Consider the following 16,618-nt stretch of genomic DNA (forward strand, 5'->3'; position numbering starts at 1 on the left):
TGAGAAAGGATGGGGAAACTCGATGTGTACCTCAAGGAGACTTAACCTTGGGGGAAAAATAACCTGTTATGTGAGTTATCTGTTGTAGATGAACTTTGCAAGAAAAACCGGACAAGTGGACAAACCAAGCCGGTGCTGGTGCCCAACACTAAACATACTGTTTCCCCTGGCCTGGATATTCATCTTGATGGATGAGACAGAAGTTATGACCTGCTCCAGTGAACATCTACAGAGGATGAAAGATATAAGAATGTTGTTTGTTTGTTTGATGCAAGATGCAAGAGGGAATACAAGAATGATGTTTGTCTGTTGAAGAGTGGGGGTACTGGTTAATGAGAGTATATAAGAATGTATATGGATTGTTAAGATGGTTTGTCTGAGCATGACATAAATGGTATGGAATAAGGGGTGGAGACTGTAGTGGGTCTGGGACGGTAGTGATTTTCCACAGCAGCTCCTGCAGTGCTGTGCTTACTGTTGATATCAATATTATGACTACCGCTTGCACAACATCGGGGCTGTCCCTCCAGCATTCCTTCCCCCACCTTCACCAATAGCTGTGAGTGGGCATGATCTTGGGAGGGACTATGGCCAGGACAGCTGACCCAGGCTGACCAAGGAGATATTCCATACCATATGACGTCAGCTCAGTAATATAAACTGGGGGAAAGGAGCAGGAAGGAGAGGCGAGATTCATTTCTGGCCTTCCCAAAGCAACCGCTACGCGTACTGAAGCCCTGCTTCTCGGGAGGTGGCCGGACATCGCTGCTGATGGGAAGTAGAGAGTAACAGCTTATCTGCTTCTGCTTTGCTTCCCGCGCGCGCGGCTTTGCTGCTTATTTATTAAACTGCTTTTATCTCAACCCACGAGATTCCCATCTTATTTTCTCCCCTTCCCTGGCTTGCTGAGGAGGTGGGGGGTAAAGCGGTGTGGTGGGCACCTGGCATCCAGCCAGGCTCAAACTACCACAGGGCGTCACTCAGAATTTAAACCTAGCCACACCTAACCTCCCACCTTGGTGAGGAGAGGTAGAACACAAGGGGGATTATTTTCTGCCAAACCACTCCGTCCCCTTTTAACACAAGTAGAACATCCTTGTTTAGATAACACAGGCCTGTGATGGACTCGGAGGCACCTATCAGATATTCTCGAGATTCCTGCCTTGCTGTGGGAAAGATCAAAACACAGTGGAAAATTACACCTGAAAACTGATCCCTGATTTTTTCAGCAAAAAGCAGCAGGTTCAAAGTCTTTGTCTTTTCACTCTGCTGCTGTCACGACCAACCTCCATGGTGCTGCGACCCCACTTGCATGCCTCTGCCTGGGTACAGTTTCACAAATGCCCCAGGTCATGAAGTAACAAGAATAAATTTGCTTTTGGCATTTTATCTGTGGTTCTGTGGTTGTTCCTGTGTCCTGTCTGTGTCAGCTCACACACTGTGCACTGATGGGTGGGTGCGCACATTAACATTTCCAGAAGTGAAACCCAGATTTGCACTATCTGGGCTTCTGCTATGCTGTTTGTCCTCCTCCTGGATAATAACTTTATTATTTTAATAATGGGGAATATTTCTGTTATTTATTCAAGACTTGCAAAGGAAGAGGTGCTTGCTCATTTTCACAGGTTGATGGATGTATTTCGACACCTCTGCAAATGTTTTTCTCACTTATCCAGGGCGGGGAATGAGAGGAAGGATCAAAACTGCATTTTCTGCTTGTATCACCTCTCACATCCATGAAGCAACGTGGAAATAACACCCGGGGGCAACTGCCTGTTCCTCTCCTACTCCTGCTTGGGGGTTGCTGCAGGGTTTTTAGGGGACCCTGCATCATGCAAGGTCGCTTCTCAAAACTCATCTTTTGTACAAAACCGTCTGTTTTCTGGACGGCTGTCAGCGCAGCAGTGCGGGTCCGCTGTACCCACCCGTGACCCCCACGCAACGCCACCTTCTCCGTCCCACTCGCAGCCCAGCACGTGCTTTTGCCGACGCGCCCCCGATGTAGGCTTGGCCCACGGGGGATAACAGCTCTAATAACCACTCACCCATATCTGCCACGAGCTCTACGGCGAGGAGTGTTGCCCCCTTAAACGCGTCGGTAGGGGCGGGGCCCACCGTGCAGCAGGGCGGGGCGCGGCGCGGTGAGGTCAACGGAGAGCGGGCGCCGTCACAAAAGGAAGTGGTGACAGGGAGAGTCGTCAGTGCGGGAAGAGGTGGGGGGGGGGGGGTTTGCGGGACAGCGCGGCGGCAATAGCCGCGCCATGGCCCAGCAGCAAATGAGTAGCTCTCAGAAGGCGCTGATGCTGGAGCTGAAGTCGTTGCAGGAGGAGCCGGTGGAGGGCTTCCGCATCACCCTGGTCGACGAGTCCGACCTCTATAACTGGGAGGTGGCGATCTTTGGGCCCCCCAACACCCTCTATGAGGGTGGGTACTTCAAGGTAAGGCCTTTCCCTCGGCCCGCCCGTGAATCAGGCCTCTCGCCGCCGTGTTGGTACTTGGCAGCTGCCGCTGGGGCCTGCTCACCTTCTCCCCCCCTCCCCCCTATCCCCTCCTCCACCCCACACACACCTCTTCTCCCCCTTCCTCTCTCGGCCTGCCGGGCCTCTTTGTCGGCTTAGAGGGGCCCCGGTGGGGTGGCGGGCCCACGATCTCAGACAGTCCTCGGGAGGGGGGGCGAGGCCTGCGGGAGGAGGGAGGGCAGGGAGGTACGCTGACCCGTCCTTTCCCGCGAGTATGGGGGGGGGGGGGGGTTGTAGGGCCTCTCGTCTCCCTCGGGATGTGCTCAGGGGAGAGGAGGCCGTGCCGCAGCTGTCTCTAGTCTGTTGTTTTCTTGACTTAACCACAAAGAAAGATCGATAACTTGTGGCAGGGGGCAAATTCTTTCCTTCTACCCCAAGTTGTCCCCTTGGTTCTGCTCTGTGTATGTTTATTTCAAAGTAGAGGCTTCCCAACCATACCTTGATAGCTTCACTCCTTGCACAGGAGCATCCTGTGTAGGATGATTAATTCAGGATAAAGACTGTCTTCCTCAAAACTTTATAGGCTCTGGGACTGATTGTCATGATTATTCTTTCTCTCCTGTTTTCCATTTCTCCCTCTCCAAGCCTTTAGAGAGCAGCCTTCAAAGGGTTATGGCAACAGATGGTTGGTGAAGGTAGATAAATGCTTTCAGTTCCTCTTTAAACCTTCCTGTTAATCAAGACAAACCTTTTGTGGTTATTTCTCCTCTTGTAAATACAGTAGGCAAGAAATCTGATACTGCTGTCCTAGAAAGGAACTAAAGGGAGCAGACTTAAATTCTCAAAACAACTGGCAGAAGATGAGGAATCACACCCTTTTCTTAAAGAAACTGTGGGGAAAAAAAAAAAAACACCTTGGTGCCTGCAGATGAGCTGTTGCATTGGACATATCCCTTTGCACTTGGTCTCTGACAAAACATTTACTTGTGCATCTTTGGTGACTCCTGGCCTCTCTGGGTCAAGGTTTAAGAGCTCTGTTCCACAAAACTAAAATAACATGTAGCTTGGAGAAATAATAGATTTGAGTCATCTTCAGTTTGGCCTCATTGCTTTGAAGGAAGGGAAGGCTTTGGCACAAGGCTTGTCTTTTGTAATGAGTTGGCTGGCTTATTCATGTAGGTGTGATAGGTACAGTCTTAGACTCACCTCCATTATTACTTATTCAGAAAGTTGCTCTAGTCTTTGGTAACTGGTTTGTTTTTAAAGCCAAATGGTTTGGCAAGGTCTTCCTGTGCTTACTTTGCTCATCCATTATTTTCAAAGAAGTTGCTATGGGTCAAAATATTTCCATTTGATTGAAGAGCTTTCTGGAGTGTGTGTTTGTTCCCAGAAAGAAGCTGAAGCAGCCTATGAAATGATCTGGGGATGTGTACTAACAAATGTAGATTCAGGCAAGGTTGCCAGTTGCCTTAATGCAGTATTATGAATGTGCTATCTTAGTTTTTGTATTTGCCCTTGAACTGTTGTGCCCTTCTAAATTCTTGTGACCAATCTTGTGATACTTCTTCGTGGGAGACTAAGGTCTTGTGATGCCTTCACCCTCTCCACAGCAGAGGTATTCCCTTCAAGTGTCATGGATAAAGTCTGTCATATGTTGTTTCCATCTTAGTTTTCCTCTATGAGAAGCTGGGCATGATGTCTTTTAAAAACTCTGTGGTGATGAGAGTTTGGGAATTTTCTTTCACTTGAGATGTGATTTGAGGGTAGGAACTGGAAAGAAAGTACAAAGGCTTCTAGTTAAGCTTGAGCTGTTAGTTTGAGGAAAACCTGTGTAACCTTGATAAAGAAAGCATTAGTGATGATTGATTAGTAATACAAATGCTGGGTTTCTGCTCACGGAACTGGTAACATCAGCTTTTAGCACCTTGTTTATTCCTAGAGAAATAGAACCTTTCTCTCTAGGTTACTGAACTAGCTGAATAAAGTGAAATTAGGGAAGTTCTCTCTTTGCATCTCCTTGAGAGGAGCTACTGCTGGTTCACAGATTAACAGATTCTGATTTTGATTGCTAATCCTGTAACTCTAGCATTTGATTAAATTGAATCGGGAATCAAGTCCACCTGAATATTTATTTAAATGGTAGGTTATCTGTACCTTAGTGCTGGGTATAGTGAAGTTGAACTTGTGAAAAACTCAAGCACAGCAGCTAAATGTGTTTTATCAACTAATATAGATCTCCTGCAGTACTTAATAGTTTAGGACCTCCAAGCTAGATGGAAAGGCCAGCAACCACTGTATGAAGATGTAGTGGTTTTGTCTAGGCCAGGTTTAGGTAGTGGGGGGGGAATCTTTAAACAAAGATCTGCCAGAAGCTTCCTCTGTAGCTGAGCTGATAGGGCTAGGGCCAGTCAATTCTAAGATGGACCCCACAACTGACCCAGGCCTGGACAATTAGTGATTGAGGTAATGCCTTTGTGACTCACCTGTTTGAGAAGGGAAATAAGTTGCTTGGCAGTTGCTAAACTGCAGCAGCAACAGGGAGTGAGAATGTGAAAACATCTTCGTAGACACCAAGGTCAGTGGAGAAGGAGGGGTAAGAGCTGCCCAGGCACTGGAAGAGAGATTCCCCTGTGACCTGTGGTGAAGACCATGGTGAGCCAGCTGTGCCCATGGAGGACCATGGGCAGCAGAGATCCTCTTGCAACCTGTGGCGGACCCCGTGCTAGAGTGGGTGGATGCCTGAAGGAGGCTGTGATTCTGTGGGAAGCTCATCCTGGAGCAAGTTCCTGGCAGGACCTGGGAGTCTGTGGTGAGATAGGAGCCTGTGCCAGAGAGCAGATTTGCTGTCAGGACTTGTGATCCTGTGGGGGACTCACACTGGAGCAGTTGGTACCTGAAGGACTGTTCTCCCTATGGATGACCCACGTAGGGGCAATGTGTTAAGAGCTGCCCCCATGGGAGAAGTTAGTGAGAGACTGTCTACTGTGGGAGGGACTGCATACTGTAGCAGTGGGAAGTATGAGAAGGCCTCCCCCTGAGAAGAAGCAGTGGCAAAGTCCATCTGTGATGAACTGACCACAACCCCCATCCCCTCCTTCGAAGGAGAGTCCTGGGAACAAGGAGAGGTGGGGGGAGATGTTTTAAGGTTTGGTTTTATTTCTCATTTCCCTGCTCTGTTTTGATCATTAATAAATCAAATCCTTTTCTTCCCAAGTTGAATTTGTTTTGCCATGATGCTAATTGCTGAGTGATGTCCCTGTCCTTAGTTCAACTCATGAACCTCTCAATATATCTTTCTCTTCCCCCATCTGGTTTAGGAGGGGGAGTGATTGAGTGACTTGGTGGGCATCTGGCACCCAGACAGGGCTAAACCACCACAGAAGATCAGCTTGTATCAGCAAGGGATAGGAGCAGTCCTGAACTCTAACACTACTTCCCCCTCCCCCACTGTGTGATCAGCTGAAGGTGCACATCTGCAAATGAGGTTTGCCTTATCTAGTGACTTTATTTCTGGTCATACTGAACATTGACATAATGTTTTAGGCAATGCTTTGCTTAAATTCCAGATTACCACCCCTAAAGGAGAAGTTGAGCTCTTCCATGTGCTAGTTACCTCTCATTCCTTGCTGGCAAGCCTTTTGGGTTTGCGTAGTGGGGAAGGGGCTACAGGGGTGGATCCTGAGAGAAGCTTCTATGGCTTCAAATCAGACACACCTCTGGCCAGGGCTGAGCTAATTGGAAATGGTGATGATGCCTCTGCAAGAACATATTTAAGAAGGGAAAACCTGCAGAGGAGTGTGATTGGGAGAACAACAACTCTGCAGACACTGAGGTTGATGGAAGGGGGAGGAACTGCATGGGAGTAGAGATTCCACTTCAGCCTGTGGTGAAGATCATGGTGAGGCAGGCTATATTCCTGCAGCTGTGGAGGTTAGTGGTGGAGCAGAAATCCATCTGTAGCCCATGGAGGACTTCATGCCAGAGCAGGTGGCTGGCCTGAAGAAGGTCATGAACCGGTGGGAAGCCTGCATGAGACCAGCCTGTTCCTGAAGGACTGCAGCCTGTGGAAGTGACCTGTACTGGAGCAGTTTTTTAGGGTTTGCAGACCAAGGGAAGGATGTTGGAGAAGTTTTTAGAGGGCTGTCCCCTATGGGAGAGACCCCACTCTGGAGCAGAAGAAGAGTGGAGGAGTCCTTCCCCCATGGAGGAAGGAATGGCAGAAACAATGTGTGAGGGACTGACTGCAACCCCAATTCTCTCCCCCTGTGCTGCTGGAGGGGAGAAAGTAGAGAAACTGGGAGCAAAGTTGAGCCCAGCAGGAGGGAGGGATGGGGGGGAAGATGCTTATAAGATCTAGTATTATTTCTTATTATTCTACTCTGATTTGACTGGTAACAGATTAAATTTATTTTTGGTTTTCCCAAAGTTGAGTCTGTTTTGCCTGTGACTTGTAACTGGTGAGTGATCCCTCCCTGTCCTTTTATCATATCTTTTTATAATCTTTGTTATATCTTCTCATTCTTTCATCCCATCAGGATGGGGGAGGAGTGAGTGACCACATGGTGTGGTGTTGCTTCCTGGGCTTAAACTGTGACAGAAAAGCGAAAGTAGTTTAGTGTCAGTGATGTTAAGTCCTCTGAAGTGATCCAGTGATAAGAGCAAATGTTTGTCCCTCAGCTGCTGTCAGCAGGAAATTGACAGCTTGACAAAAGTTTCTGTCAGAATCAGTTGTATTGGACTCCAGGTATTTGACTGCAATAGATAGACTTGACTTTTTTGGTCCCTGGCTTGGAGTTTAAGGATGAAAGGTAGATAGACCTGTATGTTGAAGATACAGATTTGCTCATAGCTGATTCAATTATTGAGGTGTTTTGAGTGACAGAGGGAAGAGCTTTCTCAATGAAGTGCTTCATGTCCAAGTCAGTGCCAGTTGCTTCTTTCTCAGATATCTTACAAGTTGCTGTGAAAAAGTTCACAAGCCAATTTAAGTGACTCGTAAATCAAATTTATTAAGCAAGCGGCAAATAAGCAAAACAGCGCTGGGTGGCCGGGAGACTCTGCTCCACCAACAGTGCGTGACCTCCCCGCTGCGTATCACAGTCCTTTTATACAGTCCTTATCGGTTGGGTGCATCGCTCCCTGGTGTACTCTGTGCATGTACCCGTCTTGTTACTAAGGGGTCTTCTTCTGCCTCCTGGTGGTTGTAGGGTGGTCGCTGGGATGAAGTCAGTAGTCTTCCTCTAGTGGCCTGCTCATGAACTCTTCCCTTGGCTCTTATCAGCTCATGCGCAACCTATTGTACCTCCTATAAGCATCTCAGCCAACTGCATCCGTGCACATTGTAGAAACTTTACTGTTAAAGTTTTACAAGACTTTGACAATGACTTTAAACGGTTCCTTGCACAACTATTCTTTCATGATTTGATTAACGAACAGGACCTTTTCCATTACAATCCCCCCTTTTCTTTTCCTCATTTTGTTCATCAAATCTCCTAACAACATCTTTAGCCATTTCCAAAATAGGTGTTTCATCTTCTTTCATCTTCTCTGTTGGCTAACTGTCCATATTGCTTCCTAACCAGCATTAAGTGGGCTGCTTCTAGCCTGGTTTTTACAATCTCAATTACCTCATTGAATACACAAGGCCCAGTCATCAGCGCTAATACCAGTAGAATGATGGGCCCAGCTATAGCTGACAATAACGTCTCATGAGCTGCTGCACTAGAGATGTAATCCTGGTCCCTGCTCCCGCTGCCCCAATTGCCATCAAGGTAGCTATAGTTAGGGCTGTGAAAGGCTCCGGCTTGTGCCGGAGCACCCCAGTATTCCAATGATTATAGATAAACTCTTCAGGGTGATTATAAAATGCATGGAACAACGGTTACCTGAATACAATATTCACTGCTGGCATTAAATACCTTTAAAGAGGCATGGGGTTACACTGATTTTCGAACAAACCCACTTGGAGCCGTTCACAGGTCTGATTGGTTCAGTCCGATTGCCTTATAAAATGGGGGGTTCATGCTATAACATAGCCAGCAGCAAGATAGTTAACCACTCCATCAGCCAGATAACAACATGCCATCCCCAGATAATGGGTGGGGCCTTTATCAAATAAAATGGTACTTTCCTTTTTAGTTTTTTTCACCCCACATTCTTTTAGGTGCAACGCTTTTGCCCTTCTTAGAGGTAGGCTTGGGATCTTAGGATTCCCAATTTGAGGCTTTGAGAGACTCTATACCCCACTCCCAGTACGCCTCGGCCTCCTTCACCTACTCTGTTGCTTAGAGCAGTGAGGTTTATGATCTTCTTGGCAGCAGTTGTAATCTTCAGGGGTATTCTCTGTCTCCTTATAGGCCTCTTTCCTTTTGCCTTTTCCTCCAGCACCCACAGGGTGCCTGAAACACTGGCTTTCACATCCATGTCTCGGTTCTACGGGCCTTCTGCGTATAAAGCACCCTTTTATAAACTTAAATTGCAATCCCCACTTGACTCAGATTGCTTTATACTTCTAAGGTATTTCTATTCCACGATCTGTTACTTTAAAATAGGTATTACAGCCCCACCGATTATCTTACACCTTTCTGATGATCACAATTTAAACATTAAACTCTAATATTTTACAAAAAGGAAATCACTCCACTCTGCTCCTCAGTTAACATGTCACTTTTTATGCAGCTTAAGTTTCAGTTCTCCTGGGACCTCTGCAGCTTCCCACTGATCCTGGGAAATTGGTCCTTAAATAAGACAAGAAAAGGACCCTCCCATCGGGGGGTTAAAGATGATTCTTTCCAGGTTTTTATCAAGACTTTGTCCCCAGGATTAACCGTTTGGATAGCAATATCTAAGGGTGGTCTCTGTACCACCATTCCCTTTTTACAACATTTCAAACGGAGAAGCCCCTGTGTCTGTAACAAAGCTAAGGGTAAACATTTAATCCAGGACATTTTTGTTTCTAACATTAATTTTGTTAGCTGTTTCTTAATTTCTCCATTCATTCTCTCCACTCTTCCGGAACTTTGGGGATGCCACAGTGTATGGTATCATTTGGCTCCCCATACTGGTGGTTTCTATTTCTAATTTCAGAGAGTGGATTAATATACCTTCATATTTTAAGAGCCTAGCATCAGTTATCCATTTTTCTGCCTTTTGTTGTAATACCCCCCCTGAATGTTATGGGGAGAAAACACCTTTAACTCCCCTCCAAAGGTAACAAATAAAAGGTTTTCTAACATCAGGCAGGCTAAGCACAGGAGCATTAATCAAATCCACTTTTAAATTCTCAAAGTCTCTTTCATAAACTTTGGTTCATTTAACTAATCCATCTCAAGTTAATTTCTGGTACAAAAACTTTCCCTTCTTAATAAAATTTTCAATCCATTGTCTGCAATATCCCAACAGACCTAAAAGCTGTCTAACTTGTCTCTTACTGTCCCTACAAGCTCCAAAGAGTATCCCATTTACTCAATCTGGATCAAGTTTCTTACTTCCCTTTATAAACCAGTGTCCCAAATATTTTACCTTTTCTTCAGCAAACAGTAATTTAGATTTAGACACTTTCAACCCTTGTAAACTCAGGAAATTAAGCAATTTAATACTTTCCTAACAGCTTCTTCATCTCTTTCTGCTAATAATAAATCGTCCACATATTGAACTAAAATAGCTTCTTTGCCTAACTCATAATTTCTTAAGATCTGTTCTAGTGCTTGTCCAAAAATATTGGGGGACTCTGTAAATCCCTGTAGTAATACAGTCCATCTCAACTGTTGTTTTCTATGTGTGTCAGGATCTTCACATTCAAAAGCAAAATAATCCCTGTGCTCCTCTTTCAGGGAACATGCCCAAAAGGCATCCTTAAGGTCTATCACACTATACCACTGGTACTCTGGACTCAATTGACTCAATAAGGTGTGCGGGTTAGCTACCAGAGGGAACCTAGTAATAGTTCTCTTGTTTATCTCCCGGAGGACATGTACTAATCTTTAAGTCCCATCAGATTTCTTTACTGGCAATATGGGAGTATTGTAAGGGGACATACAGGGCTCAAGTAGTCCCTTAGATATTAGTCTTTCTATTTCTGGTTTTAATCCTTGTCTACCTTCTTGTGACAAGGGGTACTGCTTTACCCTTACCGGCAGCCCAGGGTTTTCCTAAGTCTATAATGAAGTCTCTCCCTAATAAATTATGATCAGCCTCTGGAACTAACAAAAAGGATCCTACAGCATATTTTTGCTGCTTCAGATTCTATCAGTACCTTTTTCACAAGAGATACTTTAAATGTTTCCCCTTTTGCCCCTACTACTTGTATTTTCTCTGAAGATATCTTACACCCCTGGGGCAATCACTGGATTGTAGATCTCTCAGCCCCAGAGTCCACTAAAAATTCTACTTCCTGATGCTGAGGACCTAACTTCAGTTTTATCAAGGGCTCAATTATTCTTGTGGTCCTAAGCAAATAGAGCCCCGACCCCCCTATTCTTCCTTAAACATCTGTTCATCCTGACATCTCCTTCTACAATTCCTTTTTAGGTGTCCCTTCTGTTTACAATAAAAACATTCCATTGTCCTTTGATTCCTTTTTTTTTTTTTTCCCCGATGAATGCACCTGTCTCCCAGGCTTTTGTTTCCCTTTCTAGCTCTTTTTCTTGCCAATCTTCTAATTTTTCTAGTTTCTTTTGGATATCTACCCATGATTTTGCCACAAACTGGGTCTTTAATAATGCCTGTCCCACTGGAGCTGCTGGATCTCCAGAGTACAGTTGGAGGCTTTTACATAATCTCTCAAGCCAATCAGTCTGGGCTTTGTCTTTTCTCCGTCTCTCATTGAATGCTTTGTTAATATTCTGTCCTTGGGGAACAGACTCTGATTCCCTGGACAATGATGGCTCGGAGGTTTGCCATATGGGCTCTGTGCTCCACCATCTGATTATTCCAATTGGGCCTTTGCAAGGGCCATTTCACATCTGCGTCTGGTCCTGCCTGGTGCTGTTGATCCCAGATTCTCATTCCTGCTCTTCATATCATTTCCCTTTCCTCCGTTGTGAATAATATAGTTCATCCCAGGTATAGAGATTTGGCCCTAAGAACTGATCTAATCTCTGACACACCCAGAGGCTCCTCTACCAAATTTCCTCTTCGGGTAGGCTCTTAGCTTTCTCTTCCTTAAGAGCGAACAAGGATACCTTATCAGAAGGTTGGGGTATCCAGAGACTCTCATATTCGGTTTCCTCTTGGGTAACGGTCGTCTTATCATTTACCCACAAATTGAGGTCTGCTCATAACCAGACCTCAAAAGACCCAAATAGGGGCCAAATAATATGGGTATTTCCTAATGACTCTTCCCCCCCAAACTTCCATACAGTAATGTACCATCTTTTCCTTACTCTTTTTTTCTTCTGTGGGGGGGAATCAAAATCCAAAACTTTATCATCATCCCCAGAGGACTTTCTGGGGGAATATCTGGCAGCCTATCCCTATGGCCACCCATGGGATCAGAGGGCTTGCTCTTCCTCTGTCCCATCTTCTAGAGTGCCCTTGACTTGTTCTCACAATCGTTCCCCTCGGTTGTGACCCACGCCCTCGCAGGCAATGGGAACTGCACTCCTGGAGGGTCTGCACTCACTTAGTCTCCTTGAGACCTCTCAGTCACTCGCACTCTAGGACACCCACCCCAACCGAATGGAACCACGGAAATACTTACCTAATCCAGAGTCTTTGTTCAAATCTTCGTGCACAAAAAATTATGGGGTACTGCAGGTTTATTTGCTTATTTTCCAAATTTGGAAGGGGTTTGGAATACAGAGTTTGGCAAGGGAATTTCCCACACCAGGGCCATCTGCAGATGGGGCGCCCCCCCTAGTCCGGGAATCCAATACCAAATCTACCTGTATCTGAGTCATGGCACCAAATTGTTATAAGTTGCTGTGAAAAAATTCACTAGCCAATTTAAGTGACTCAGATCAAATTTATTAAGCAAGCAGCAAATAAGCAAAACGGTGCTGGGCGGCCAGGAGACTCTGCTCTACCAACGGTGCGTAACCCCTTGTTACTAAGGGGTCTTCTTCTGCCTCATGGTGGTTGTAGGGTGGTCGCTGGGATGAAGTCAGTAGTCTTCCTCTAGTGGCCTGCTCATGAATTCTTCCCTTGGCTCTTATCAGCTCATGTGCAACCTATTGTACCTCCTATAAGCATCTCAGCCAACTGCACCTGTGCACATTGTAGAAACTTTACGGTTAAAGTTTTACAAGACTTTGACAATGACTTTAAACGGTTCCTTGCACAACTATTTTCATGATTTGATTAACGAACAGGTCCTTTTCCATTACAGATTAATGGGGAAGGACATGGGTAGTTCCAAATTGCTCTGGAAATGATGGGACTGTGGTGATTGTTTTTTGGGGGGAGGGGACGGTTGTTGATGATGAAACTGTTACCATCTCAGTTGGCTGCTGATCAATCTCTCCACCTGCCTTGAAGTCCAGTATCTTACTTTGATGCCTGGGCCTTCAGAGCCTGTTCAATGTAGAGCGAGAGTCAATATTAAAAGGTCCTTCAGAGGTGATTTAGGCCAGGTAGATGAAAATGAATACACTTAACATGAAAGGAAACAAGAAAAAATAACTGCATTGTTAGAGTTACTATTTGATAGTTTTTAAGGCAATTTATTGAGGAGCAAGTCTTGACACAAGTTGGAAGGGGGGGAACTCCAAACATTGTGAATAGTTTTCTTGAATAATTTGGGGGCTAAATAGTTGTCAGGGCAATATTTTGTAACTCATTAACTGTGTGCTGTTTAGAGTGCTATGTTGTCTGTTCATCTTCCTAGTGATTTGTTTTTATTTCCAAGTGGTTTGCAATATGTGGTAACTTTTTTTTTCAGAACAGGAAATCTATATAGAACTTACTTATGGATAACTGACAATAAGCACAAGCTTTGCATTTAAAAGTTCAATGTTGTAGACTGCTTCTCAGAAAGCCCCATACCAACTACTATGAAGAAAATTAACTCTACTCCAGCCCAAACTGGCACAGCTTAAAATTAAGCAAATAGAAGTTTCCTGAGCACTTAAGTATACTATAAATTACATAATTTTCCTTGGTACCAAGGAAAAAAATGTGTGGTTCCCTCAGCACAAAAGTTACCTTCTGCAGGCTTTTGTGTTGTGAGATGCTACAGAGCTTCTCTCTGTACTTTATCTTCTATTTTTGTTGCCTTTTGGGTATCATTGATGCTAATATTCATAGGTTTGCAGCAAAGGGTTATGGAACTGTGGATGAATAGAGTCTAGAGTTATGTATTCCATCTCTGAAGAATTCCTGTTCAGAGCAGACAATCCTCAAAGTGAAAGAGCTGCTAAGCTATCTGCAGGCAAGGAAGGAGACAAACTTCTGATGTTGGTTCACTGATTGTAAGCACAGTTATGATCTCTAACTCTCAGGCCTGGGGAAATATTTGCTTGACCCTCTCTCTGCTGTTGTGTATAATTTTTTTTTTTTTTTTTTTTTTTTTTAATGACTACTTCTGTGGGGCTCACAGAACCTCCCAGACAATTTACCCAGGCTGTTTTGGACAGCAATCTATCCTCAGAAGGAAATGGGCAAGGTAATGATAGTAGTTGGTTCCCAGTACTTTCCTTAGATCTCCTCAGAGCCAAGTAGGGTTATTATGTATGTAAAGAAGCTTAGATAGTGTTTTCCAGTTCTGATACTGTGTGAAAATGCAGCATCATATGCAATTGGATCCTCTTATATGTCAAGGGGAGAACTGTAGTAGAGCCCAACTCTGCTGTTAGAATAAGAATAGAAAGCTTTCCGTTTGGAAAGATTAAGCACTGTTGGATCGCATATTTGTTCAGTTTTTCTATTTCCGTGAATTTGCACAGAATGATCCTTGGATAAAATAAAATGCAACAGATTTTTTTTTTTTTTGGTAACAATGCAAAGAACTGTGCCTCTTGAAATTTCTTCCCTGTTTGTTCAAGAGATAATAACTAAAAGCATGTAGATAGCTTTAGATCTGGTTCATATTGTAGGAATTAGTGGAGGCTTTTTACTCTAGTTAGAAAGGGTGTAAATCCTTAAGATCTCCAGTATTACAATGATGTTATGGCAGTGATTGAGTGTGGGACTACTTCTGTAACTTCTCAAAAGCTCAAAGATGTTTATCTTGCTTTTTCTGAAGTCATACTTGTGCTGCCTGCTATTTTACTCAACATGATTATATTGCTATATATCTTCTTTTGAACAGTGCTTCAGGTCTACTGTATGATGCTCATTTTGCATCTAGAAGGGTGGGAAATACCAGGAAAAATTGGTTGCAGGACTTTAACTCTTGTTTTTGACATGCAGTTTGGCTTTAGATTATGGCCATCATCAACTGTTCATAGCAATTAATGGTATGGACTAAATGGTGGAGATTTTATGTTGAACTTAAGTGTAACTGAGTTATAGTTGGAAATGTAGCAGTTACAGATGGACTGCAGTATATGGATGGACTAGAGGTTATGGGACTCATAGCAGGTCCTCTTATAATTTGGACTGCATGTGATCAGTTGTATGCATGTACATAAAATTAGAGTGCTACTTCATTTTTAAAACTTTATTGTTTTATCTAGCATGATGAATTAAGAAAAATTGTGGTTAATCTTACTAGGCTCATGTGGTAGTGACTTACTGAGAATGTTTCACCTTCCTAGGCCAGTTCAATAGTAATAACTTTGGCATTGTGCACCCTCCCCTGAAACACTAGTAGCCAAAAAGACTCAAACTTGCCTATTTCCGCACTTTCAGAAATATTGAAAATGAGTAAATGTTTGCCCAAAGTGGCCTACAAATAAAAGAAAAATCATAAAGCTAGTGAATTGAGGTGCATGTAGGATACTCTGAAATCTTGCTTGACTTGAAGAAATGTTGCCTGAAGACTTCCTGGGTGGGGTTTTTTGTGGTGTTTTTCTAATTGAGACTATCACCTGGAGAACAAGGGGAATGTAAAGGGGCTGTCTTAGGTGGGTGATACTTCTGGCTGTCATAGTATTTGTGATGAACAAAGAGAAGGCTGCCTGGTAAGCAGACTATGTCTTAACGCTTTAGTACTAAATCATAGCATGATGTGTTCCCATTGGTCTATTTTGTTGTTTTAAAGTTGTACAAGGAACTTACAAATTCAAGGAAAGGGCTTTGGGAGATGAAACTTGATAGTAGAAGGGACGTGTTAGCACTAGCTATGTGACACTTCCTGAAGTTATGTATCCCAGTCAAAGAATGCAAAACACGTTTTCATGTTCACGATAGCAAAATATTTGGAGGAATTAATATGCAAAACCCCTTGCCAGAGTCTTCATAGAATCACAGAATGGTAAGGATTGGAAGGGACCTTTAGAGATCATCTAGTCCAACCGCCCTGCAGAAGCAGGTCAACCTAGATCAGGTTGCATAGGAATGTGTCCAGGTGGGTCTTGAAGACCTCCAAGGAAGGAGACTCCACACCCTCCCTGGGCAGCCTGTGCCACTGCTCCCTCATCCTCACAGTGAAATAGTTTTTTCTTGTATTTAAGTAAACTTTTTGTGTTCCAGCTTCATCCCATTACCCCTTGTCCTGTTGTTAGCTACTATAGAAAAAAGGGATGTCCCAACCTCCTGACACCCACCATTTAGATATTTATAAATGTTAATAAGATCTCCCCTCAGTGTCCTCTTCTCCAGACTAAACAGCCCCAGTTCCTGCAACCTTTCCTCATAAGGAAGGTGTTCCAAGTCCCCTGATCATCTTGGTGGCAGAGCTGCTCTTCAGCAGTTTGACCCCCAGCCTGTCCTGGTGTGTGGGGTTGTTCCTTCCCAGATGCAGGACTCTGCACTTGTCCTTGTTGAACCTCATGAGGTTCCTCTTTGCCCAACTCTCAAGCCGGTTGAGATCCTGTTTTGGTCCTTGCACTGTTCCAGTGCAAGTGTTTGCTTATCGTGGCTAAATTAACTGTCTCTGAAAACACTCACCTTCTTATAATGTGGTGAAGAATGAGCTGCTTATGAGATACTGAAGAAAACTGAATTTTATCTCTGTTCCAAATTACTTCTCTTGTAGGATAGTAACTGTACCTACACTTAGTAGCCGAGTACCTTTCAGTGGTGCATTAAGCAGTATAACTTGAGAGGCTTATGTCTCT

The 16,618-nt window shown here is 44.2% G+C and overlaps 1 protein-coding gene across 1 annotated transcript in view; it reads left to right on the forward strand.

Moving 5' to 3' along the window:
* The first annotated feature begins 2,192 nt into the window (after positions 1-2,192).
* The window catches only part of LOC133628545 (ubiquitin-conjugating enzyme E2 R2-like), a 102,343-nt gene continuing 87,917 nt past the window's right edge, over positions 2,193-16,618 (forward strand). The window contains exon 1 of the mRNA XM_062016856.1: positions 2,193-2,438. Coding sequence (XP_061872840.1) covers positions 2,262-2,438 — 177 coding nt within the window. The 5' untranslated portion in view covers positions 2,193-2,261. The remainder of the gene's footprint in view (positions 2,439-16,618) is intronic.

This window comes from Colius striatus, chromosome W (assembly GCF_028858725.1).
Source record: "Colius striatus isolate bColStr4 chromosome W, bColStr4.1.hap1, whole genome shotgun sequence".
In the NCBI taxonomy this organism is placed as follows: Eukaryota; Metazoa; Chordata; class Aves; order Coliiformes; family Coliidae; genus Colius; species Colius striatus.